Here is a 27,972-nt window from a genome sequence, read left to right as displayed (position 1 = left end):
TGTACCTGTACTCCTCCAAATTTATTTTGATACAAATTCCAGATAGCATTTTACATAGCTTGCAGCTCTAAAATTTAAGCTTATTTTTTTAACATAACCACAATACCATTAGTAGACTTTTTAAAACCTTAATGTTAAATATTCAATCAGTATCTGGATTTTATTTACTGCTTCATTATTTTTTCACAATTTTACCAAATCAGTATCCAAAGACCACACATTGCATCTGCTTGCTATATATTTTAAACGTCTTTTACTGTGCAACTTTCTTCTCCTTTCTTTTATCTTTCCTCTTTTCAATTTATTTGTTAAAGAAGCTAGGCTACTACAAAACATTTTTGGAAGACATTAAAGAAGACCTAAATAAATGGAAAGACATTCATGTTCATGGATTGTCTAATATTGTTAGGATGACCGTGCTTCCCAAGTTTGTCTACAGATTAAACACAATCCCTATTAAAATCCCATGTGCTGTTGGTTTTTGGCAGAATTTTACAAACAGATCTTAAAATCCATATGGAAATATAAGGGGCCTAGAAATAGCCAAATGATCTTGAAGAAGAACAAAGTTTGAGGACTTCTCATTTTCAAAACACTACAAAGCTACAGTAAATAAAATTTTGTGATACTGGCATAAATATAGACATGCAGATCAATGAGATAGAATCAAGAGTTCAGAAATAAACCTATACATTTTATGATTAGTTGATTTACTTTTTTTTTTTTTGTGAGAGTCTTGCTCTGTTGCCCAGGCTGGAGTGCAATGGCATGATCTCGGCTCATTACAGCCTCCGCCTCCCAGGTTCAAGCAGTTCTCCTGCCTCAGCCTCCCAAGTAGCTGGGATTACAGGTGCCTGCTACCACGCCCAGCTGATTTTTTGTATTTTTAGTAGAGATGGGGTTTCACCGTGTTGGCCAGGCTGGTCTCGAACTCCTGACCTCAGGTGATCCACCCGCCTCGGCCTCCCAAAGTGCTGTGATTGCAGGCGTGAGCCACCGTGCCCGGCCAGTTGATTTTCAATAAGGAAGCCACGCCAATTCATTGGGGAAAGAATAACCTTTTCAACAAATGGGCAAGAACGGCTGGATATCCCCAAGTAAAATAATGAAGTTGGACCCCACTTCATACTATATGTGAAAACTCAGAATAGATCAAACACCCAAATATAAAATCTAAAAACGTAAACCTCTTAGAAGAAAAATACAGCCATAAATTTTTATGACCCTAGATTAGACAGTGGTTTCTAAGATATGACACCACAAGCAACCAAAGAAAAAGAATTGATAAGTCAGGCTTCACAAAACTTAAAAACTTGTGTGTTCTTCAAAGAACACCATCAAGAAAGTGAAAAGACAACCCATAGAATAGAAGAGAATGGGTATTAGAAAATTATGTATTGGCAAAGGGATTTACATCTAAAATATTTAATGTATAAAGAACTGTTACTACTCAAAAATAGACAACTCAGTTTTTAACTTGGCAAAATATTTGAGTAAACAGGCTTCTAAAGAAGATACAACAAATGGTCAGTAAGCACATGAAAAGAAGCTCAACATCATTAGTCATTAAGGAAAGGGAATTAAAGCCACAGTGAGATACTACTTCACACCCACCAGGATGGCTATAGTTAGGAAGACGGTAACATACTTTTGGTGAGGGTGTGAGAAACTGGAATTCGTATATACTGCTGGTGAGAATATAAAATGGTACAGCTGCTTTGGAATATAGTTTTGGCAGTGCCTGAAAAAGTTAAACATAAGGTTACAATATGAACTGGCAATTAATTACTCTTAGGTACCTACCCAAGAGAAATGAAAATGCATATCTACACAAAAATTTGTACACAAGCATTCACAGCAGCGTTATTTGTAATAGCCAAAAAATGAAAACAGTTTGAATGTCTGTCAGCCAATGAATGGTTAACTAAAATATGATACATTCACACAGTGAAATATTATTTGGTCATGAAAAGGAACAAAGTACTGATGCATGTTGTAACATGAACTTTTACAACATTATGTGAAATGAAAGAAGCTAGACAAAAAAGGCCAAATACATTTTGATTTTGTTAATATGAAGTGCCCAAGATAGCCAAAATCTTAGAGACAGGCATAGTGTCTTCCAGGGACCTAGGGATGAAGGCAGTGTGGGAGTGACCGGTAATGGATACAGGTGTTCTTTTTGGGGTGATCAAAGTGTTCTGGAATTAGATACTAGTAATAGTTACACAACTCTGAATATACTAAGAACTACTGAATTGTACACTTTGAAAGGGTAAGTTTTATGTTATATGAATTTTATCTCAATTTTTTCAAAAATTTGGATCATTTGTCATGTAGAAAGGAAAATTAGAGGAGTAAAAAGCTTTACTTAACAGGAAATGACCTCATGCAACCACAGAAAAATAATTGATAATTCAAATTCACACCATAGTGAAATCTCACGTTAAGCAGGTGTCTTCTTTCCTTCAGAAAGGCACCGTGTTTTTTGTCTTTTTGTTTTTGACAGGGTCTTACTCTGTTGTCCAGGCTGGAGTGCAGTGGTGTGATCACAGCTCACTTCACCCTGGACCTCCCAGGCTCAAGCAATCCTCCCACCTCAGTCTCCCGAGTAGCTGGGACTACAGGCTTGTGCCACCACACCCAGCTAATATTTTGTAGAGACAGGGTTTTGTCATGTTGCCCAGCCTGGTGTCAAACTCCTGGGCTTAAGTGTTCCACCCACCTCAGCCTTCCAAAGTGCTGGAATTACAGGCATGAGCCACTGCACCTAGCTGTTTTTATTTTTACATTTTCAACACTAAATCTAAAGTTCTGTCTTTTTTTTTTTTTATGGCACCGTCTAAAATTATCCTTCTTGTTTACTGATTCGTCTCTTACAATAATATAAGCTCTGTAAGAGCTGGAACATGTGTCTATCTTCACATCTCTGTTCCTACATTAGTGCCTGACGCTAAGTGCTCAAAAAGAATAGGTTTATTGGAGCAGGGTGCAGTGGCTCATGCCTGTAATCCCAGTACTTTGGGAGGCCAAGGCAGGCAGATCACCTAAAGTCAGGAGTTCGAGACCAGCCTGGCCAACGTGGCAAAACCCCATCTCTCCTAAAAAAAAAATTACAGAATTAGCCAGGTGTGGTGGCATGCGCCTGTAATCCCAGCTGCCCAGGAGGCCAAGCCAGGAGAATCGCTTGAACCTGGGAGGTAGAGGTTGCAGTGAGCCGAGATCGAGCCACTGCACTTCAGACTGGGCGACAGACTAAGACTCCATCTCAAAAAAGAATAGGTTTGTTGGAAGAAATAATGAGTGAATGAATGCATTTATCTTTTATAAGGTGCCCAACATGCCTTTTAATGAGTGTTTCGGCTGGGCACAATGGCTCATGCCTATAATCCCAGCACTTTCGGAGGCCGAGGCAGGCAGATTCCTTGAGCCTAGGAGTTCAAGACCAGCCTGGGCAACATGGTGAAACTCTGTCTCTACAAAAAATACAAAAATTAGCCAGGCAGAGTCATGCACTGCTGTAGTCCCAGCTACTCTGGAGGCTGGGGTGGGAGGATCACTTGAGCCTGAGAGGCAGAGGTTTCAGTGAGCTGAGATCGCACCACTGCACTCTACCCTGGGTGACAGAGCAAGACCTTGTCTCAAAAAAAAAAAAAGAAAAAGGATTTCACATGGAATATCATCTCATTGTGCATTTCAGACTGCTGCACTTAGAGCTGTGGGCAACATAGTTACTGGAACTGATGAGCAAACACAAGTAGTTTTGAACTGTGATGCTCTTTCACACTTCCCAGCACTCCTGACACATCCCAAAGAGAAAATTAATAAAGTAAGTACAATTAAATACTACTTAATAGATAGCACTTAAAATGTTAACAGTTTTTATTTGTAAAATTAGAGTCTTAGAAATGTCTGTAATATTGATTCTTAATACAAACTGTCATTTAGACAAGAGAAAATAAAAATTTTACTGTCTATAACAAGCATTAATAATTTTTTCATATATAAAACCAATTATGAAAAATGCAACTTTGGCTCTCTTGGAAATGATGAAATAGAGATAATTGGGTGTTGAATGTTGTATGACTGGAAATTTGTAATATATATTATGTAATTCTTATAAGTTTAGTGTTTTATAGGTACTTAATAGAGAGTGTGTATGCATGTGTGTGTGCTTGTGGTGGCTATGGAAAGGGGGCACTGACTGGTGATGCTGATATTGGAGTGCATCTGAGGCTGTTGTAGAAACAATATGGGTTGTTGATTACAACATTGCCAATGATTATAACCCAAGAATAGCTCACCTAACTAGCCCGGCACCCTAAAATCTCTAACGGGTTCATTAAAATGGTCCTGTGATCTGATCCAAAAGAGCCTAGTATACATTAGCTAATACTAATATTGTTTAGAGTAAAACTTATTAGTTATCTATGATTATAACGCTTAAGGCCACCATTATCTTGTCAAAAGTAGCACCAACTGTGATGTAAAGGGTAACATAAAAAGATTAAGATAGGCCAATAAAGCAATCAAATATCTGGTTCCACTTTTCCTTGAGAGAAATTATGCAGTGAATGACTGTTACAAATAAGTATACTGAAACAATGCACTATTTTGTTTTTTATGTCTCCATTATTGTGGATAATTGATATTTATCTACTTTGGCTAAGATTCTTCATCAGAATAGAATAGAATAGAGAATAAAGCACATTATGTGAGGGAAGGGTACTGAATCTTATTTACAGCTGTTTTAGGATTTGTATTTGTATTATACTCATTATTCATATTTGCTCATTCATTATTTCATATTTGCTCATTCAAATTTGTTCAGCCAAGCTTCTTTTGAGCCACACTGGGAGCATTGTTTTCAATAATTCTTCAGAAGGGTTAGTTCATTGTGATTTGAATTAGGTCCATTAGCTATTTGTCCAAAGAAAATATGGAAAGGGGTGTAAAGGAATTGAGATTCCTGAGATTTTTATTATGGAGCTCATTTCATAATAAAATCATTGGGACAGTGTAGTGAATGCTTTTTTTCTTAGTTCAGATGCAGATTTTATTTTTTCATGAGAAATATTCAAATGCTCTCGTCCTACAGGAAGCAGTGTGGTTCCTCTCCAACATCACTGCAGGAAATCAGCAGCAGGTACAGGCAGTAATTGATGCCAATCTTGTACCAATGATAATACACCTTTTGGATAAGGTAAGAAAATCATGTTATATTTATCATTTATCTGATGTAAGGGGAAGGGGATTTAAATCTAAGACATTATGTGAATTTATACTTTCTGTTTAATTAGAAGCCATACAGTGGCATGAATATAGTAAAGTAATATTAATATTACAACTTTTGAACCTAGCCATTTTTATATACAAGAAACTTTTTGGCGGGTGGGGGCAAATCCTAGCCCTTTCTGTGTATCATTCTTTTACCAAAATTGCCATTATCCTAGGCCATACTAAACTTTCATATTGTTACTGTTGATAATAAATGCTTACATAGTATTCTAAGCACTTTACATACATTACCTCATTGAATGACATTAAGCCTATAAGATTAGGGATTATCCCCACTTGATAGATGAAGAAACCCTGGTATAGACAAATACATTGTCCAAAATCAGATAGCAAATAAGTATGCTATTGTATGCCATATCATCTCTCATGCCAATATTAGCATTTGGGAGAAACAAGTTTATCGCAATTACAGCATGAGGCTGGGTGCAGTGGCTCACACCTATAATCCCAGCAGTCTGGTAGGCCAAAGCAGGAGGATCACTTGAGCCCAGGAGTTCAAGACCAGCCTGGGGGGGCTCCATCTCTACAAAAACTTTTTTAAAAAAAGAAATTAGCCAGGTGTGGTAGCATGCGCCTGTGGTTCTAGCTACTCGGGAAGCTACGGTGGGAGGATCATTTGAATCCGAGAGGTTGAGGCTGTGGTGAGCCATGGTCATGCCATTGCATTCCAGCCTGAGTGACAGAGCAAGACCCTGTCTCAAAAAAAAAAAAAAAAAAAAAAAAAACAACCCACAAAGTAGAAGAAACAATCACAGCATGAGGGTTCTGAACACTGATCTGTAATTAAAGAGAAGATAAATCAGTTTCTCTGTGTTTCCTGTAAATCGAGTTCCGTTTTTTAGGCAAGAGTATGTCATGCACAACTCTATTTCCTAATGATTCACGAGGAGACACAGTCTGTCTTACATGTAGTGATATTAAGATTGTTGAGTGATCTGAGGTTTTACAGCCTATTCCAGCTGATGGTTATAAAGTTATCCATTAATCTTTCACCTATGGTTTTTAGGTAGCCATTGATGATCCTTGTTAGGATCCCTTGTTTTACTAGGAGTTGCAAAATGGTGACTTTCTAATTCCGTCATTCTTTGTATATTGGCCATGATTCTTTAGTAAAGAACTTGTCTTGTTTTTTGTTTTGTTGTTTTTTTTTTAAGACAGTCTCGCTGTCACCCAGGCTAGAGTGCAGTGACACGATCTCGGCTCACTGCAATCTCTACTTCCCGGGTTTAGGCAATTCTTGTGCCTCAGCCTCCCAGGTAGCTGGGACTATAGGTGCACGCCACCACACACAGCTAATTTTTGTATTTTTAGTAGAGACGCGGTTTCACCATGTTGGCCAGGCTAGTCTACAACTCCTGACCTCAAGTGATCAGGTGTGAGCCATCCACGCCTGGCCAAGAGCATTTCTTTATCAGCTATTGTTTATTAATACTTTGAAATATAGTTCATTTAGGATAGGCAAGATAAATGTTTGATTCTTTGTCCTTATCAGTCATTTTTTAGAATGACTCGTTCCCTAATAACCTTGAAAGCAGACCAGAGTAGATTTTTTTTTTTTAGTGTCATTTGGAAATTATGAATTTTTAAAATATATTTTGCAAGTTTTAATCCATTTTAGTTGTTACTGTTTTTGGCACTCTGTTTGTTCCTGACCAACCGGAACTTCTTAGAATTGGTGACCTGTGTCTTTTACGTTATCACTAGTTTTTGAGAGCTACACCTTTTGGATATGACGTGATTCCCAGGCCTATCTTACATGTTTTCTGATCTAGAACTGGAATTAACTATTTTTCTATGGTATCTTGATTTTGTTTTGTAGAGAATGGTGTTTAAGGATCATATTTCAGCTATAAAGGTGATCATTGTTACAATGTTGTCATTTTTTCTAGGCCTGAGTAAACAAAATAAATGATAGGCATTGTTGTAGAAAGTGAAAGATGATGAGTTCAGGAACATGAGAGTTCATAAAAAATGAATCATGAATGAAAGGGAGCTATTAAATATTATTGGATATTTAAGATAACAGGGTTTTTAATTTTTATTCCTCTGATTTTATATTTACATCTCTTTTATGCTGAAAATCTTCCTAAAAATATTAACATAATTACTTATTTTTCTTATATTTTGGTATGTATAGATCTGTGGATACATGTCAATATACATTAAGTACATCATTGATGACATATATCCTAAAGACCATAAAAAACTCCTAATTTTCAGCATAAGACAAAAGAGATGCAAATATATTTTTGCTATATATGTATATATATAAAAATAACAAAGCCATATTGCCCCTGACAACATGACTACTGAATGTACTTTTAAGATTTCTTTGACATTTGTTTGCCTTCAGAATATATTTCATCAATAATGTACTTAAAAAAATGTCACTCCCATAGCACTATATAGAGAGCTTCTTTATTCCTTGTTTTTTTTTTCTTACTCCTTGTTTTTCTTATTCCTTTCATAGCTACATAGTACTGCATTGTACGGATGCACTATAATGTATGAAGTCAATCTATTATTGATGATATTTGAGATGTCTCCAGTGTTTGTTGTTAAATAGTACTTTAAAGAATAGTGGCCAGGCGCAGTGGCTCATGCCTGTAATCCCAGCACTTTGGGAGGCCGAGGCGGGCAGATCATGAGGTCAGGATATCGAGACCATCCTGGCTAACACAGCGAAACCCTGTCTCTACTAAAAATACAAAAAATTAGCCAGGCGTGGTGGTGGGCGCCTGTAGTCCCAGCTAGTCGAGAGGTTGAGGCAGGAGAATGGTGTGAACCCAGGAGGCAGAGCTTGCAGTGAGCCAAGATTGTGCCACTGCACTCCAGCCTGAGCGACAGAGTGAGACTCTGTCTCAAAAAATAAATAAATAAATAAAAGAATAGCTTGTGGCTGGGCACAGTGGCTCACACCTGTAATCCCAGCACTTGGGAGGGTGAGGCGGGCAGATCACTTGAGGTCAGGAGTTCAAGACCAGCATGGCCAACATGGGGAAACCGTGTCTCTATCTAAAAACACAAAAACTGGCACATTCCTTTAGTCCCAGGAGGCTGGGGTGGGAGAATCACTTCAACCCAGGAGGTGGAGGTTGCAGTGAGCCGAGATTGTGCCACTGCACTCCAGCGTAGGCAACAGCAAGATCCTCTCAAAAAAAAAAAAAAGAATAGTTTGTAAGTTTTTTTGATGTTTTTGCCCGATTATATTTGGGATTACTAGATCTACAGATAAACATATATGTAAATTTTGCTATTATAGGGCTAATTCCCCTCTATAAGAATTATGCCATTTTATACTACCAGCCTCACACACAAATATTTAGATTTTCTTATTCTGATAAATATGAAAGGAGACATGGATATTTTAATTTGCATTTCTTTTATTTTTATGGTTTTTTAATACATCATAAGCATTTTTTCAGGTTGCCACTTGTCTTAATATTTAATAGTTGCTTATTCAGCAGATTTACCATAATTAGACAATTATGCTTATTGAGAATTTTAGTTGTTTTTACTTTTTGGCTATTATGGTGCTGTGATAACCATATATAGAAAGATATTATTACTCTGCTTTATATTATTTTCTTGGTAAATTCTCAAAAATGAGATTATGATGTTTATGTATATGAATTTTTTAATGACTTTTAAATATTTCTTCATTTCATATTTGAAAAGGCAATGTATAACATCTTTATCATAATTTCATTAATGGTGGGTATCATTTTTGTGTGTAAAAGAATATGTTCGTTTACATGACTCTTTGTAGTGAAATCGTAGATTTTTAAATTTTTTCTTTACTATTTTTATTTCATCATCAACTTCATTTAATCTGATAATATTAAATAATAATATCAACTCAGTTTGTTTCCAGGAGAGTTCACAGAAAGGTGTCTCCATGTATTTAGGGTAGATTGGGTATAGTTCAAAGACCTGTCTTAATAAGAAAAAATGATATATACAGAAAGACTAAAAGGAGACCTTGGAAAATAAGCAGTTGAAAAATCATCACAGCAAACATTTTTTCCAGTTTACTCTATGTGGCAATTTTTATAGCCTTTTGTTTTGCCTTTTTACAGGGGGATTTTGGCACTCAAAAAGAAGCTGCTTGGGCCATAAGTAACTTAACAATTAGTGGAAGGAAAGATCAAGTAAGTTGAGCTTTTTAAAATTTATTTCTCAAAACTGGTAAAATAAAAGTACAGGTAATTTTGATTTAGATTGGAGTAAGTTATAATTTAAAATAATAGCAACACCCTGGGAGGCCAAGGCTGGAGGATCACCCGAGGCCAGGGTTTTGTGACTGGCCTGGGCAACACAGTGAGACCACATCTCTATTAAAAAAATAAAATAATAGCAAGATAACAGGTACTAACTTTTATATAACAGGTATATAGCTTTCTTTGTCACATAGAAGTATCACCTTGACTTCGTTTCGTCATACTTCATAGAAGTGTTCTTTTTCCCAATTTATTGGCCTACAAGAATTTTTTAATCCATGGTAAAATTGAGGCCTCTATAGTCAGGAGTTTTTTGTTTTGTTTTGTTTTTTTTAACAGTATTAGGAATGAACAGACTTCTTAAGTTAATATGGAAGAAAGAAACTGCATCACTGATTCTCCTAACAAATGAACAACAACAACAAAAAGTAAAAAGACAGCAACAATAACAAATTCATCAGCAGCAAACCAAACAAGGAATTAAAAACTCAACCAGATGGCTAGGACTTAGGAACTAGGGTGAGGAATGTAAGATGCCTAGGAAAGAGGCACCCACTCTCAGGTCGTGCAGGTGACAAAGCTTAACACTGTGCCAACTGGCAAAGGAAAAACAGTTTTAAAGAGGTTAGATCTGTTTCACAGAGTAGGTAAAAAGAACAAATTTAGAGCTGAATAGCAATAAATTGATAACTGTAACAAAAAAGCTGTAGACTGGTGGTTATCAGTGAATTCACATAAATACAGAGCAGAACAGAAATATTAATATAATGCATGGAAATTATAACTAATGAAATACTGAAATCACTGGAAAATATTGTGAAATCAATAGAATAGTGAATTGAGAGGTAGCCAGGCACATGTGAGCCACTAGATGCTGTCACACTGAGCCATTGTAGTTTTTTGAAACTAGTATCCAGGCGGGATGCAGTGGCTCATGCATGTAATCCTAGCATTTTGTGAGGCCAAGGCAGGAGGATCTCTTGAGTTCAGGAGTTCAAGACCAGCCTGGGCAACATAGTGAGACCCCATCTCTATATATTAAATAAATAAATCAATCCTGCGCAACATAGTGAGACCCCATCTCTCTATATTTAATTAATTAATTAAATTAAATTAAAATAGCATACAGCCTCCACTACTAGCCTCCTTAAGTGATTTCATAATTTCTTACTCTTAAAGGGAAAAATCTTTGAAGGAAGTATTTCTTATGGCAAAGAAATGTTTAATATGAAGTTGAGTGATTCCTTTATTTTAACTTTACGTTGTTTTTTTCTAAGTTCAGGAAAAAGGAAACTAAATTTAAAAGAAAAGGAGGTTAGATTAATAATGTAGGCACACTTAACATGAGAGAGATGAGGTCATATTTCTGTACTCGAAATTTCAAAATCAAAATTATTCCAGTGAGATAACATGGCACACAAAGTTTACCTATATTGCATTATTTTATGTTGTTTTTATTCTTCAGGTGGCTTACCTTATCCAACAAAATGTTATCCCACCTTTTTGCAACTTGCTGACTGTAAAAGATGCACAAGTTGTGCAAGTAGTACTCGATGGACTAAGTAATATATTAAAAATGGCTGAAGATGAGGCAGAAACCATAGGCAATCTTATAGAAGAATGTGGAGGTAAGTTTATTGTAAGCTCTTATTCCACATCTTAATGTTCTCTTTGTAACTACCTTTATTTGCCAACTAATATAGCACATCTATATTCTTCTGTCTTAGATATTCAAGTAACAGAATAAATATTATATTCTATATGTACAATCCTGCTTAGCCTCTTGCATATGCTTAGGTAACTGAATTGCTGCCATATATTGAACAGACACTGTGATAAGTTACTGGGAAGACAGTGGTAAACAAGACACAGTCCTTGCCCTCAAGGCATGTAGTCTAGTCTTGATAAATATGAACTGATTTAATGTGCTAATTACCCTAATAGAAATGTACAACAAAAGGCCGGGCGTGGTGGCTCACGCTTGTAATCCCAGCACTTTGGGAGGCCGAGGCGGGCGGATCACGAGGTCAGGAGATCGAGACCATGGTGAAACCCCGTCTCTACTAAAAATACAAAAAATTAGCTGGGCGTGGTGGCGGGCGCCTGTAGTCCCAGCTACTCGGAGAGGCTGAGGCAGGAGAATGGCGTGAACCCGGGAGGTGGAGCTTGCAGTGAGCCGAGATGGCGCCACTGCACTCCAGCCTGGGTGACAGAGCGAGACTCTGTCTCAAAAAAAGAAGAAAAAGAAAAAGAAATGTACAACAAAATGGGATGCCTAATCCATTCTGGAAGAAGCAGGAAGTGCACCTGAGCTGGATTTTGAGAGATGAATAAGGATTAATAAAGTAAAAAGGGATGAAAGGTGTTCCAGGCAGAGATAACACCATGAGCAAAGTCTGAGGTGAGAAATAGCATTCAGCAAATTATAAGTAGTTCAGTGTTGCTGAATCACACAGTATGGCGTAGAAACTACCAAGAGACAAAGCTGGAGAAGTAACCAGCCTCCTGTGAAGGCTTTTTTTTTTTTTTTTTTTTTTTGAACAGAGTCTTGCCCACACCCAGTAATTTTATGTATTTTAGTAAGGTTTCATCATTTGGTCAGGTTTTTTTTTTTTTTTTTTGAGACTGTCTCGCGCAATCTCGGCTCACTGCAAGCTCCGCCTCCCGGGTTCACGCCATTCTCCTGCCTCAGCCTCTCCGAGTAGGTGGGACTACAGGCGCCCGCCATCACGCCCGGTTAATTTTTTTGTATTTTTAGTAGAGACGGGGTTTCACCATGGTCTCGATCTCCTGACTTCGTGATCCGCCCGCCTCGGCCTCCCAAAGTGCTGGGATTACAAGCGTGAGCCACCGCGCCCGGCTCAGGCTGCTCTTGAACTCCTGACCTCAGGTGATCCACTCGCCTCAGCCTCCCAGAGTGTTGAGATTACAGGTGTGAGCAACTGCGCCCGGCCTCCTGTGAAGTCTTAACAAGCTTTATGGCACAGCAGATGTTTTATTCTTTAGGGCAATAGTTTCCAAACATGGCCATGTACCAGAGCCTCCTGGAATGTAAACAATACATATTAGCTTTCAAGTCTTAGAGTTAATATATAGACAGAACATGAAAATTTCAAATGTGGCTGTGTAACACAATGTAAGTGTTATCAATCTGGATAAGCATAAATGTAAAGGTATTTCTGACAGAAGTTGAAAAGTGAATGAAAAGAGAGGTAACTGCAAAAGTAGGAGAACCCATAACTTCAACTAAATGGGAATGGTGAGAGGCTTCAAAATTAATGTAGTAAGAAATAGATATATTTAAAGTTACTAAAGTGACTGATAGAACAACAACAATAAAAAAATCTATAACTGTCGAGTTAGGAACAAGAGATGGGGAATAGTGTTACAGAACTAATTAGGGATTAAGTAACAAAAAATGACAATAGGCATACTTAATTATTTTTACTACTTGATTTTTTTAACTTGTAAACATTTTAATTACTAAAATATCTGTATACATTCAAGTAAAAATGTAAGTTCTTGAACATTGCCTACCTCACTGGAGGTGAGACCCAGGAATCCCCAGTGGATTGTGCCATAGGAGTGACAGGCCATTGGTGATTCATCTAGGGGATGGGTACATTCAGATGGCACATGGATATCTGGGGAATGAAGCCTTTGGAGACAGGAGGCAGGAAGAGATCAGTTAAGAAAGTATTTATGGCCGGGCACAGTGGCTCACACCTGTAATCCCAGCACTTTGGGAGGCCCGAGGCAGGCAGATCACCTGAGGCCCGAAGTTCAAGACCAGCCTGGTCAGCATGATGAAACCCCATCTGTACTAAAAATATAAAAAATTAGCCAGGCGTGGTAGCGCACACCTGTAATCCTAGCTGCTCGGGAGGCTGAGGCACGAGAATCATTTGAACCCAGGAGGCAGAGGCTGCAGTGAGCCAAGATCACGCCGCTGCTCTCCAGCCTGGGCAACAGAGTGAGACCTTGTCTCAAAAAAAAAAGAAAAAAGAAAGAAAAAAAGAAAGTATATAGTGGCCAAGCCACAATAAATGAAGGCAGTAATAATAGAGACAAAGGGGAGATGAGGAGATTTAAAGTCCAGTGGATGGGCTTTCAAGTTTTTGAGGTTTGATTGTGGGATATTGAGGGAAAGGGACCTTGGGCTTTCTCTTAGATTTCGAGCTATTGTTGATTATCACCAAATAAGAATACAACTGTAGGACGAACCGTTTAAATGAGGAAGGCAAATAACAAATTGTGTTTTAGACAGTTTGAGTTTTAGGTAGCTATGAAATTTCCTGGTAGAATTACACAGGCATTTTAATTTTATGCATGTGAAGCTCAGAAAAGAAATGAAACTATAGATTTGCAAGTCCTCAGCCTATGTGTAGTAGCCAGATTTTTTAATGGGAAGATCACCAGAATGAGTGTGTAAGTGAGAAGTGAGCCCAAGATAACTTTCTCCATTTAAGAAATGGATAGAGGAAGAACACTCATGAAGGGGCAATTTCACTTTTTTCGAAGACTTTAAAATTATTTTTCCTCTGAAGTAAAACAGGATCCAATTTGCATATCAACAAGTTAAGTATATACTTTTTAATGTTTCTGCCTATAATTTAAACTCATTAATGTTTACAGGGAAAATTCTCTTTTCCCCTGAAATACTGGGTTAGATCTTCATCATTTTCCAGTAAACTTAACAGCTATCTTAAGCATCATATTTATTAATCACCAGTATTTTAAATTTATTTTCATACATGCTCACTAGAAAAACTTGGCAGGTGCTGGAAAGTAGGAAGATTCTGCTTTTTACTTAAACAAATGGAATTTTACATGTTATTACTGGTTATGTATTCTGATGAATAGGCAGATGTCTCACTACTTATTTATACACTTATTTATACATTTACAAGCAGACACTCAGGTTGTTAATTTTAAGATAAATATGCTATATCTTTGTGCATAAAATTTTTTATATTTAAGATTCACCTTTAAATTCCCAAAAATTATAATTCAAAAAATTTGCAATTCAGAAATTGGATTATGTGTTCCAAAGATTATTCTAACTTGTCACTGCTCTTTAAATATTACTATTGTTTCACATTACAAAATTTCTTGCAGGGCTGGAGAAAATTGAACAACTTCAAAATCATGAAAATGAAGACATCTACAAACTGGCCTATGAGATCATTGATCAGTTCTTCTCTTCAGATGATGTATTTAATAATTTGTAGTTTTCTTAATTTTATATATAAACATAGATCTGGATAAAGTAATATATATAGTAAGCTGGGGGACATACATGTGTGTTTTTTTTGAATGGAATTAAAATAGATGTATGACAGTAATGTCACCTGCTTTGAAAACATAAATATTTCAATATTTTAAGATCCCTTCAGGGCATATTAGCTCTAATGGCAAGAAAATAAGGACTTTTTTGACCAAACTAGATGAGTCAGACTTTATTTTCACTTGGTGTCTTTATAGTTCTCATTTTTTAAAATTGTTAATAGCATACCATATTTATAAACAAAACAGTAATACTAGTATATCCTGTAATAAGTTCTTTATGACAGTAGTTAATCCGCACTTGAATGGGTTGTCACTGTTTTTATTTCATGACCAAAAACAAATATGAAAATAAATAAATAAGATGGAAATAAAAAGGTAAGGCACTATATAATGTAAGGTATAGTATACAAAAATATCTTCAGATTGTTAGTAATAGTAGTGGAAATTAAAGTATTGACTTATTTTTAGTATTTCCTCTTTGGAAAAGTAAATCTAAAATTAAACCAATTGCTCCTTAGAAAATTTTATAGTGGTTCAGTGCAGCCACCAGAGGATTTCTTTAATGATTTCTCAGCTTTTCAAAGAATAAGTCTTTTACTGCATGCCTTTCCATATTATCAAAAAGGATAGAATGTTATTAAACATTTTGTTAAGTATGTATAGTTTGAACATTAACTTGACAAGGACAATAGCAGAAAAGAAAATTATAGACTATTTACTTATAGTCGTCTAAGCTTAGTCCTTTTTAGAATATAATGCCAGTTAAATAAACCAGAAATAAAATTAAGAAAAGTTTTTTTTTTTCTTTCTTTCTTTCTTTTTTTAAAGACGGGGCCCAGGCTGGAGTGCATTGGCGCAGTCACAGCTCACTGCAACCTCCCCCTCCCTGGCTCAGGTGATCCTCCCACCTCAGCCTCCCAAATAGAGCATGCCACTATGCCCGGATAATTTTTTAAGTCTTTTGTAGAGTCAAGGTCTCCCTATGTTGTTGCCCTGGCTGATCTTGAACTCCTGGACTCAAACGTTTCTCCCATCGTGGCCTCCCAAAGTGCTGGGATTACAGGCATGAGCCACCACGCCCAGCCTGGCATATTCTTTTAAGGGTAACTTTGATCGTATGTCTTAAAGTTGGATTTTTGAAAATCATAATTTGCAATTTGGTGACTAATTGTAATAGCCGTATAATTTCTAATACCTCAACATGTAGTTTTCATTCTTGACTTAGATTGTGAAAAGAATAATTCAGATGATATACGTAGTTATAGGAAGTACACTACAGGTTTGTAATATTGTGGAATTTCAAAAAGGAGCCTTTAGATGCAAAGCATATAGAATAATGTATATAATAATAATAATAACCATTATTAGCAGAACTATTATAGGTGGAGTATCCCTTATCTGAAATGCATGGGACCAGAACCGTTTTGGATTTTGGGTTTTTTTGAATTTTAGAATATTTGAATTATTTCTACCACTTGAGCATCTGAAATTCAAAATGTTCCAATGAGCATTTCCTTTGAGCATCATATTGGTGCCCAGAAAGTTTCAGATTTTGGAGTATTCTTTGTTTTGGACTTTCAGATTAGGGATAATCAATCTGTATTTTACTATTTTAAGCCCAAATACCATTTGTCTCTAATTGCTGTTGAAAGATATACCAAAGATTCACTTTACTTTCCAAAAGTGGTGGCATTAGATTTTTTTTTTAATGTGATTGTCTTTATGTACTTGCCCGGGGTTTTTTTGTTTTGTGGTTTGTTTTGTTTTGTTTTGTTTTTTGTTTTGTTTGAGACAGAGTTTTGCTCTATCACCCAGGCTGGAGTGCAGTGGCACAATCTTGGCTCACTGCAACCTCTGCCTCCCAGGTTCAAGGAATTCTCCACCCTCAACCTCCCAAGTAGCTGGGATTATAGGCGCACGCCACCATGCCCAGCTAATTTTTGTATTTTTAGTAGAGAAGGGGTTTCGCCACGTTGGCCAGGCTGGTCTTGAACTTCTGACCTCAGGTGATCCACCTGTCTCAGCCTCCCAAAGTGCTGGGATTACAGGCATGAGCCACTGCGCCTAGCTGTACTTGCCCAGGTTTAAGGGAAATTGTAATGAGACCAAATTTTGCATCCTCTCTTTGAGACTTAGGGCCATCATTACTGTTCCTTCATTGTTTTGGAAAATGCCCATCTTACATATTCTCTTTTTTCTCATTTTGGCATCCCTTAAGAAAAAGCCTTGGGTGGGCACAGTGGCTCACACCTGTAATCTCAGTACTTTGAGAAGTCAAGACAGGCAGATTGCTTGAGCTTAGGAGTTTGAGACCAGCCTGGGCAATATGGTGAAACCCTGTCTCTACAAAAAATACAAAAATTAGCCAGGCGTGGTGGTGCACACCTGTAGTCCCAGCTACTTGGGAGGCTGAGGTGGGAGGATCGCTTGAGCCCAAGAGGTTGAGGCTGCAATGATCTATGTTTGTGCCACTCATCTCCAGCCTGGGTGACAGAGTGAGACCCCATCTCAAAAAAGAAAGAAAAAAAAAAACCTTTTATAAACTGTTTAAATTTTCTAAAGGATGGTAAGAGAGTGTTGGCATTCATCATCTTTCCAGGCCTTTTTTTAAGGGTAATGGGATTAGTACTATAATACTATTTTTATATATTTTAAAACTAATTATCACATTCTTTTTCTTTTTTTTCACCTAGATTGATGAAGACCCTAGCCTTGTTCCAGAGGCAATTCAAGGCGGAACATTTGGTTTCAATTCATCTGCCAATGTACCGACAGAAGGGTTCCAGTTTTAGAAAGATGTTGTGGAAGTTAGGTACAATGCAGCACTGAGATATATATATATATATATATATATATATACATATATATAAAAAGGTTTGATCCATCAAGCTTGGCTCATGGGATCTGCTGCTGCATTAAATCGGGAAAGAAAATGTGAAGATTTCATTTGGAATCACAGAAAATGCCCAAATGAGGTCAAGATGGCGAGTGGGTGCGAGTGAGAATGAGTGGCAAAATGTAATGAAAACTTTACGTGAATGCTTATTTAGGTTGTTCAAAGTAAAAAGGGCTACAGGTCACAGATCGTCAGTGCCTGAGAAAGAACATTGACTTACTCTATATCAATTGAGGGGAAAGTGCAGTACTGTCATCTTCAAGCCTTGTAAGCATAAAAGAGAATAGGCTGCCCATATAAGTCAAAGGAAAATGAGCCCAGGCCTTGCTATGAAGCAGTGTGTGAATGGACAATGTTGAATGAATGTCTGGCTCAGTAATGGAGAGCCAGGTTCATCTTTGAAATCTAGGGCTCTTCACTCATGAAGCAGACTCCTAGTCCTGGAGTGACTGTGTACGAGAGTGTGGTTGTGGTGCTGTATGTGAACGCATGCAAGCTTGATTCACCTTCAGGGGGCTGATAACAAACCTAGTAAATCATCACAATGAGATCATAAGTGTTAATGTACACTGGACATGAAAAAAAAGACTGGTTTAGCAGCAGACATTGGTTTACTCTGCAGCCTGTGTTTTCTATTTCCCCCTTTCCCACCTCCTTCCCCCCACCCCACTCTTTTTTTTTTCTTTTTTGCCTTTCTTTCCTTTTCCTTTTTTTTTTTTTTTTTTTTTTTTTAGTTTTTATTTACTTTACCTAGTATGCCTTTTTTTCAGTTGCTTCTCAAGTCAGAAAACTTTTCAGGAAGGTTTCCCTGTGCATTTGCACCAGATGAATGTTTGATGCTATGAAAAGCTTTCCATATCATCAAAACTAATTTGTGTAGATTTTTGCATGAAAAAAATCATAAATTTCCCTCAAAATAGACTGTGTTGCAGTACACAAGTTGCCATAATAGTATAAAACAGTAAAATGTGCTTAAAAGGCCATCCTTTTCATTTTCAGAGATAACATAAAGATCTTTGCATGAGGTAAATCTACAGCATAGTTCATTTTTAGATTTTGTTGAGTCCTGTAAAGAAGAAGAAGAAAAAAGTTTCAGTTGTGGTAGAATACCGTGCTGTGTTTAAATGTTACTTGTTTTCAAACTTTGTTTTCTATGAAAATGATATGGAAACTTCTAAAATGGAATTTGGTGCATATGTACTGCTGAATAAAGACCGATGAAGAGGTTTGAGTAGATGTACAAATCAAGTAATGGTTTGAACACCTTTAATAATATGCCTAATCTGTTCAATTGTTTTAGAATCTTTTTATCTTAGATGTAGGCAGCCATGAACAATCTATTTTGAGCCACTTTAGGGAGAAAACTTTGTATTTTTAAAACTTGCATAGAAGTTATGCAAGTGGTTTTTATAAATTGGAATAATACCTCAGTTTTGAGGTTATGCACACTAAATTAAATGTGACATAAATTAATTTGTACAAAAAGAACTCTTTATAAGGTGGCTCATTGTAGGAAATCCTGTGCCTTCCCCTTTGAGCACAAGTGTTGCATGAACAACAGTTTGCTATAAGAAACATACCAGATTAGCCACCATTAGCATCTATATCTACTTTGTGTTTAAAAATCAACTGGTAATTCTGAAACACTGTAGAATGGATAAAAATTATTTTGTGATCATAACTCTTTGTTGAACTAGAGTATTTTTGCAGCATTCCTTGTCATCAGAAACATGGTTAAAGTTTAAAACTAGAAGCAGCAGAAAACTAGCTTGTAAAATTTATCCAAGTAGAGTGCAGGCTAGGCTGTCTTGGGGAAATAAACATTAAAACTTAAAGCAATGTTTTACATGGGGTGTGTGTGTGTGGTGTGTGGATTTTTTTTTTTTTTTTGTAAAGTTAGAGTATAATTCAATGGCTTACATTAGCGTCCTGTCTTTTTACCTAGAACCAGCATAACAAGAAATTTCTTCGGTTCTGTCATTTCAGTATGGACATATTAATATTTTAGCCCACTGAATTTGTCCAGTTGACACCATCAGTGCTTCAGTTTTCTCCCTATCCAAGCCAAGGTTTTAACTTTCCTTCATTCTCCAGTAAAACAGACCGAGACAACTTGAACTATATTTTGAGTATTGCTATATCTTCAAAATACAGCTCCAAATGATGGATTGTATACAAAGCATAGTACAGAAGGTTTCAGTAATTGGAAGGTGAACACAGCAATACTTTACATAATTTGTGTTTTTTAGTAAAAAATATTGGATTCAAAGTAAGCCAATGAGCTTGTATACAAATTTTATATACAGATTATTGTATAGAATAGTGATATGGAAAATAGGTAAGGGTGATATTAGTATCTCTGGGTATAAGGACTACCATATCATTTAAATATTTTATTTCCATGTATAGCCTAATATTGAACATTGATTTTCTAGTAGAAATTCTGGGAAGGGCTTTTCTGTCTCTGAAATTATTTCAGTACAGTTGACAGTTCATCACGGTTACCTGAGTTAAACTTTTTTTTTTTTAATTCTCCAGTGATCTAGGAAATTGATTCATTTTTAACACAGGCTTATTTCTGATGAGGATGGGGGCATAGAATAATATGCCTAATAAGCTAAATGTTCTTAACGTTTCATGTCTTAAACTGTCTTTTTGAACATTGAGACCACCTCAAGTGCTGTAAAAATACAAATATTATATTAGGGGTGTGCAAGACGCCCTAGTCTAAAATCTGTCTTTAAATATATTTCCTTTGTAATGTTCAAAGACTTCAGTAATTGTGTGTTATGGTGGAAATAATACTTTCCATTGATCCACATTGCTCTGGACCAAACCTGGAGCATTTCTATAATTAGAGCTATCTATGAATCATTAAAAATGGATCTAGAAGAATTTTGGGGAGAGGGAGTGTATCATTTAGTTTAGGCTTACCTCAGCAGCACTTCATAGGGTGAGGAGTTTTTTGTTTCTTTAAAGGTATAACTGCATTGTAAAATGACTGGGTTTATTGTAACATTAATTTATGGGGGCACCCTTTTTGGATTCTCCATTGCCTCAGTTTCCTCAAGGAAAAAGTTACAGAGATTAAGCTAAATTTTGGCTTTAGAGAATAACTGCTGTGTAATTTTGGTATAATTACCATAAATTTAGTGTCTTAAAACAATATACATTATTTCACAATTTCTGTAGGTCAAGAGTCTAGTTATGGTTTTCTGCTCAGGGTCTCACAAGGCTGCAGTAAAGGTGTCAGCCAGAGCTGCAGTCTTATCTGAAGCTATGGGGTCCTCTTCTATGCACATAGGGCAAAATCCATTGCCTAGCAACTGAAGAAATCATGGCAACTTCTTCAAGGCCAGCAAGAGAATCTCTGATCTCAGGGAAGGCCTTAAGCGCTCTTTTGAAGGTCTCACCTGATTAGATCAGGCCACCTACCCACCAGGGTGATCTCCAAAGCCTTCATTATGATGAGGTACCTTCATTACACCTGCAAAATCCCTTCACCTTTGCCCTGCATTGTAGTCCAATCACAGGGGTGATATCTATCATATTCAAAGATCCTGTTCACAGTCAAGGGAGGGGGTTATTTGGAGTATGTATACCAGGGAATCTTGGGAGCCATCTTAGAGTTCTTCCTATGACAAGGACTCAACTATTTAGAACTGGAACAATTTACAAGTGATAACCTTATATAGTTATCATAGCAAGCTTATTTGGGGATCAAGGTTGCCTCTGAGAACCTAATGAAAACTGGACCAGCTTCCCCAAAAAGTGTATATACATGGTAGTTTTTCATACAGTTTTAGGGGATTCATAAGAGTCCATGAATTACAGTCTGTCCCAACCCTCCCCTTTAGATGATGAGTTGTTGAGGTGATTTGACCAAGGTCACACAGCTACTAAGGGCCAAATAAGGCCCACATCTCAACTCCCATACTGCCCAGGGCTTCTAATTACTATTCTGAAAGTAATCTAAATTCATTTAAATTTGTGAACCAATGCAAAAAAAAAGTGAATGTAGCTTTTTGGATCTTTTTTTGTTTACTAAGGAATGGGTAACATTGTTATAGAAGCTTGCCTAAGAGTTTTGGAATTAGTTGACCTTTTTGAGTTTCCAAAATTGAATCTTCCATTGTAGCTATTAAAGTGAACTATAAATAGGCCAACTTTAATTGTTAACTCCTCGGGTTTGGTGGATTATTTACCATTTATATATAAAATTTCAGTTAGAATCCACCGTTGACTGTTTTGAAGGCCAAGATAGCTGAGTATCTTTTTTTTTTTTTTTTTTTATTTTTGAGACGGAGTCTCGCTCTGTCGCCCAGGCTGGAGTGCAGTAGCGCAATCTCGGCTCACTGCAAGCTCCGCCTCCCAGGTTCAAGCCATTCTCCTGCCTCAGCCTCTCCGAGTAGCTGGGACTACAGACGCCCGCCACCACGCCCGGCTAATTTTTTGTATTTTTTAGTAGAGACGGGGTTTCACCGTGGTCTCGATCTCCTGACCTCGTGATCCGCCCGCCTCGGCCTCCCAAAGTGCTGGGATTACAAGCGTGAGCCACCGCGCCCGGCCAGATAGCTGAGTATCTTATCCTTTTTGTAACTTCTTGATTATTCTACTCATTGGCAAAATTCATTAATTGTCAGCCAATAATTTAATATTATGGGAGGAAAAAATTTTGCCCAGATATCTGAGGCAATACTCCCAAACACTAACAAATTGATGCCTAACAAACTTGACATTTTGAACACTTAAAGTTTTCCTTAAAATGTTTAATAAGCACATTAATAAAGTATGCTTTTAAATATATATGTACAGTAATTTTTAAAAGTTGCTGCAAGATGCCTTCGAATCAATATGCACGTTGATGGCATTAGTGCAGTCTTTTTTTTTTTTTTTTTTTTTTTAGACACAGTCTCACTCTGTGGCCCAGGCTGGAGTGTAGTGGCGCAATCTCGGCTCACTGCAACCTCTGCCTCAAGGGTTCAAGCAACTCTGCCTCAGCCTCCTGAGTAGCTGGGATTACAGGAGTACGCTACCAAGCCTGGCTAATTTTGTATTTTTAGTAGAAATGGGGTTTCACCGTATTGGCCAGGCTGGTCTTGAACTCCTGACTGCAAATGATCTGCCCACCTTGGCTTCCCAAAGTGCTGGGATTACAGGCGCGAGCCACTGTGCCCAACTAGCCTTAATTCTTAATAAAGGAAGTTGAAAAATAATGAACATTGGTAAAACCTATATTCCAGTGTGATCAGAAGCAAATCTGGACTGTAGTGTCAAGTTGATAAAAAACTAAACACACCAATCATGTATAAGAAAAGTACATTTAACATTTTTTTCCCTATACACTTAACCCAGAAGTTACAATAATCTTGAAAATTCCTTTTAAATCCAGGCCCTTTATGTGATGGCAGTTTCACTCAGGATGTCCAAGTCCAGTGTATTTTCAATAAAAATGACTTGACAGCTACTGCTCTGGGTGTAAGCAGCTGACTGTGAGGAAAAGTAAGTGGTTCTACCGATTCTTTATGATCTACCTCCCACCAGAGGACTGCAGTACTCCCTTGTTATTTATATTTTCTGCCCCAATTTTTGCTTTCTCCACAAATTTTATACCTTTTGTAGCTGCCTACTCCAGATTACTTCACCTTTCCAGACTCAGTTCTTCCAGTTTTATTCTTTATAAAGAAAATTCAAATAGCCTGTTTCACTTAGGTTTTTCTATTACTCTTCAAGCATGAATCCTAATTTCCCTGATTATATCTTACCTCTGATCTCCATAACTGATGGATTCCTATCCTAGACTATGTTACTCTAATTTTACCCAAGATTTTCTCCAGCCTGTTTCTACTCTTACTTTGAAACAGCTGTTTAAAATGACTCGTAATCTGCTTAAACCTACATGCTTTTTGTGGTTCTCAATCCAGTTACCTGCCTTCCAGATAATTCCCTCACTGTCCTGTCCTCTCCATTCCTCTGATGTTTGAGCCCTGTGAGCTACCTTTCCCTCATCCTTTGTGCATAGACCATTTTACTCTTTCTTGTTGCCCAGGCTGGAATGCAGTGGTGCCATCTTGGCTCACTGCAACCTCCACCTCCTAGGTTCAAGCGATTCTCCTGCCTCAGCCTCCTGAGTAGCTGGGACCACAAGCATGCACCACCACGCCTGGCTAATTTTTGCATTTTTAGTAGAGATGGGGTTTCACCACGTTGGCCAGGCTGGTCTCGAACTCCTGACCTCAGATGATCCACCCTCCTTGGCCTACCAAAGTGCTGGGATTGCAGGCGTGAGCCACCACACCTGGCCACCATTTTACTCTTTTTAGGTACAGTAATCTAATATCCAAAGTCTTGGACTCAGCTAAAGAGGGTATTTACCTTAAAAAAAAAAAAAAAAAGACTCCATGTTTTGATTCATAATTGTTGGGGGAGGGGATCAAGACAACCTTAGTCACTTTGGTATTACCATAATTCTTGTCTTTTCAGGGTTGTCCTGTTCAGCTGCATAAAACATCATGTATTCTAGATATTTCCTACCTCCACTTAAATTTTTACTTGCCGATGTGCTGCCTTCATAAATGGGTATATTCTGCCACACATCTAGTAAGCCGCCAATGCAGTACACAATGTGTATCACTGATAAAACTCGCACTTCTGCCATGTCAGTATTATATTCAGTTGAGTGGTCTTTAGCATAGTGGCAGTCCTAGTCATCCTAACCTTTTAGTTAAGGTAAAATTATATATGTTTATAGAACTCATATAGACAAGCTAGTTTTTAAGATCTTTTTCCTTTTAACCAGTTTAGGATGATCTAGGATAGCTAAGTTACCTACATGGTGACTGTTCCAGTCTAATTCAGAATCAGAAGTGCTAAAAGAATACTAAAAAGTTTTTACCCATTATCTCTATTCCTGTTTTCTTTTTGCAATTCTCAGCTGCAGGGAGCAAGAAAAGAGGCAGCAGATAGGAAGTGTTTGCATCCTGGCTTTCTCAACTGCACTTTACGTCCTTGAATATTCTAGATACTTACTCCTTCAAGAAGTCAGGAGTATATCCAGGACTACCTATCATCCTTGCCATCCCCATTAACCCTCATTTTTCAGTATGTGTTTTACATTTATGGCAATTTTTCAGTCTATAGTATCTGTTCACTCATTGCTCTATCGCATCTGAGTTTCTCCGTCTTTCTTTCCACTAGATTGTAAGCTCCTTAAGGGCAAGGTCGGCATATAAGCAAAGTTCTGTAAACACCGTGAAGGTACCATGAGTTCTATGGGTACTCAATAAATGCTTGTGATAATGATGCAACTTCTCAGATGAACTGATTGTAGTGACTACCTCTAAAAGCCTTCAATCTACAGTTTTTAAATTTGTCTTATTGCATCTGAGTTTTAGAAAGCCTTGGATAGAAAGGGAAGATACTTCATAGCTTGCCAGATGAATGCCCATTTCCTTATTTCCTTTTCCTCACTTTTGATATTTTGCCCAGTGTCTGGTCTGGATATCTGACATCCATAAGGATATTGAAATGGATCCTCGTGTGGTTTTCAAATACCATTATATATACTGTGAAGCAGAGGTAACCTAATATCGTCTAACACTATTGATACAGTTTATTTTTTGGAAATACTGTGTGGATGATTTATTGAAATAGCTATTATAATAAGATTTTTTACAAGGAAATATCCAAACCACAAAGTTAAGTGATTGCTGTTTTGGTCAGTCAGCTATAGTATGAAAGTATTAGAATGCTTTGGTTTATTTATGTATGTGAAGTTATTTTATCCCTATGTGCTTCAGTTTCTTCATCTGAAAAAATGGAAAATAGCAATAGTACCTACTCGTATGGCTTAAGTGAGTTAATTCATGTAAAGCATACAAAATAATTATAGGTAGATAATAAACACTCATCTATAGCATCTAGGGGAAATTCACTTTAAAGTTTGTTGCAAGTAAAGGCAGAAGCTTTATTCATTTCTACCTTTGTCAAATATCTGAGAACCTACATTGGGTTAGGCAGTAAACCAGGAGCTAGGGATACCAAACCAATTAAATGTAGCAAGCGCTCTCAATTTAGTTTGCTGGGAGAGACACAGTCATAAGTAGGCAAATAAAAAGAAGTGATAAATGGTAAATGAAAGCATAATAAAAGCAGTGATAGATGTACATGATGCATTAAGCAAACTCCACTGCTTTGGTACTGCATCAGAGCATTCGATGGCACACACACAAAATTTAGACTTGGTATCTCTAAATTCATTACCTCCAAATTCAAACTTTCTTCAACTATTCAGAAGTCAATTTTTTCAAGCCTATAACTCCTTGCTTCCCCCTCTTAGTAGATGCCCTTTCCTATTTCAGTGGGGGGCAGTGGCAAAGAGAAACTCTATGAAAGGAACTCCGTTAGTTCACTTCCAGCTTAGAAACCCATTTAGATAGCACTCCACTCCTTACTGTTCCATTAGAGGAGCTTTCCTGATAACCAAGGCAGTCTTACTGTCTTGAATCCTATCCTGCTACTTAGGAATCTCACATTGTGAATTACGATTTTTCTCTCCTATATATTCAACTATGCACCTTCAATGTGATTGTACCCACTAACATTCAAACATGCTGAAACTTTTGTTATCTTAAAGCTTAGCACCCAGCTACTACATCCTCCCCTTACTATCACAGCCAAAGTTCATGTAAATTTGTTTGTTCTCTCCAGTTGCTCAAATTCCATTCACTTCTCAACCCATCCCAGTCTTTGATTTGCCCCCATCACTCCATAAAGCCCTTGAAAAATCACCAGCCTGCATGTTACTTAATTAAATGAGCAGTTTTTGTCTTCGTCTTGACTCAAACACTAGGCACTTCATGACTCCCTTCTAGATTTTCACAACACCACATTGTTTTTCCTCTAACTACTGCCACCTGCCTATGCCCTCAGACCCCTGGCCAGCAATTTTGTCTCCTTTCTAGCACATCTTTTTCCCTGGTCATTAAACCTTAAGAGTTTTTCAAGCCTCAACCAAATTTCTCTTCTCAAACTTCTTTTATTCTTTTATTCTATGATGACCACACTTCAGTGATCATCTGTGACATACTACTGATCCTAATTGAGTACTGGCTTTCTCTGAAATCTCCATATTGCCTCCTTGAAATGTTCACTTATCTGAAAGGCAACCACAACTCTCGTTCAAGATTAAGCTCATGTCTTTCTCTTCCACCCTCAAACATGATCGTCTTGCATTGTTCCCTATCTGAGGGGATGTCACCTGCCCTCACCCTAAAGTTCTCCAGAATGGTTCTTGCATTCCTTCACTTATTTCCATTTCCACCTCCTTAGTCTGACCATCATCTCTTTTCTTGAACCACTGTAAGTCTATTAAGATGGTCTCTCACAGGCCGGGCGCAGTGGCTCACGCCCGTAATCCCAGCACTGTGGGAGGCCGAGGCAGGCGGATCACCTGAGGTCAGGAGTTCGAGACTGGCCTGACCAACATGGAGAAACCCTGTCTCTATTAAAATTACAAAATTAGCTGGGCATGGTGGCACATGCCTGTAATCCCAGCTACTCGGGAGGCTGAGGCAGAAGAATTGCTTGAACCTGGGAGGCGGAGGTTGCAGTGAGCCGAGATCACGCCATTGCACTCCAACCTGGGCAACAAGAGCGAAACTCCGTCACACACAAAAAAAAAAACAACAAAAACAGATGGTCTCTCACAGCCACTCTGACCCTCTTCCTCTGATGTCTGCAATGAAGACAGTGTGATCTTTCTGAAATCAAATCTGAGTGTTCAGATCATTCTTACTGTTCATATTTTTTCACCTTTCTTAGAATAAAACCCATCTATTTTTCTCCTGATTAAATTATTGGAAATTGCAAGCACGTGCAAAATTAGAATAAAATAATCCCCCTGTATGCATCACCCAGTTTTCACAGTCATCAACACATGGTCCAGTTTGTTTCATCACCAGCCCACCCACCTTTCATGTCTCCCTAGGATTATTTTGAAGCAAATCCCAAACATTATGTGTCTCTAAAAAAACTTTTTAAGCGTAACTACAATACTATTATCAACCCTTTTAAAAATGAACAGTTCCTTAATACAAGTAACTTGTGTTCACATATTCTTGATATAAGTAAAAATCATTAACATGGACATGGTCTTTCATTTTCTGGCCCCTGCCTACTTCTCTAGCTACTTCTCGCACATGCCACTCTGCTCTGTGTTTCAACTGCACTGGCTTTTCAGCTCTTCCTCATTTAATACAATTTCAGAAT

General features: G+C 37.5%; 1 protein-coding gene and 1 non-coding gene across 3 annotated transcripts in view; both read left to right on the top strand.

Moving 5' to 3' along the window:
• The window catches only part of KPNA4 (karyopherin subunit alpha 4), a 73,456-nt gene extending 46,060 nt beyond the window's left edge, over positions 1-27,396 (top strand). The window contains exons 12-18 of one of the 2 annotated variants that reach the window (XM_058426462.1): positions 3,701-3,829; positions 5,099-5,203; positions 9,378-9,449; positions 10,984-11,146; positions 14,637-14,731; positions 17,501-17,619; positions 24,638-27,396. In XM_058426462.1, coding sequence (XP_058282445.1) covers positions 3,701-3,829; positions 5,099-5,203; positions 9,378-9,449; positions 10,984-11,146; positions 14,637-14,731; positions 17,501-17,599 — 663 coding nt within the window. In that variant the 3' untranslated portion in view covers positions 17,600-17,619; positions 24,638-27,396. Of the gene's footprint in view, positions 1-3,700; positions 3,830-5,098; positions 5,204-9,377; positions 9,450-10,983; positions 11,147-14,636; positions 14,732-17,500; positions 17,988-24,637 lie in introns of those variants that run through there. The other variant, XM_032173923.2, reaches the window with a different exon arrangement.
• Positions 4,042-4,369, top strand: LOC116481376 (small Cajal body-specific RNA 7). The gene has a single exon (XR_004251539.1). It is a non-coding gene; the product is annotated as a small Cajal body-specific RNA 7 (non-coding RNA).
• Positions 27,397-27,972: the final 576 nt, after the last annotated feature.

Source organism: Hylobates moloch, unplaced genomic scaffold (assembly GCF_009828535.3).
Source record: "Hylobates moloch isolate HMO894 unplaced genomic scaffold, HMol_V3 SCAFFOLD_13, whole genome shotgun sequence".
Lineage (NCBI taxonomy): Eukaryota > Metazoa > Chordata > Mammalia > Primates > Hylobatidae > Hylobates > Hylobates moloch.
Note: the sequence above shows the minus strand (reverse complement) of the source record. Positions and strands in the feature narration are given on the sequence as shown.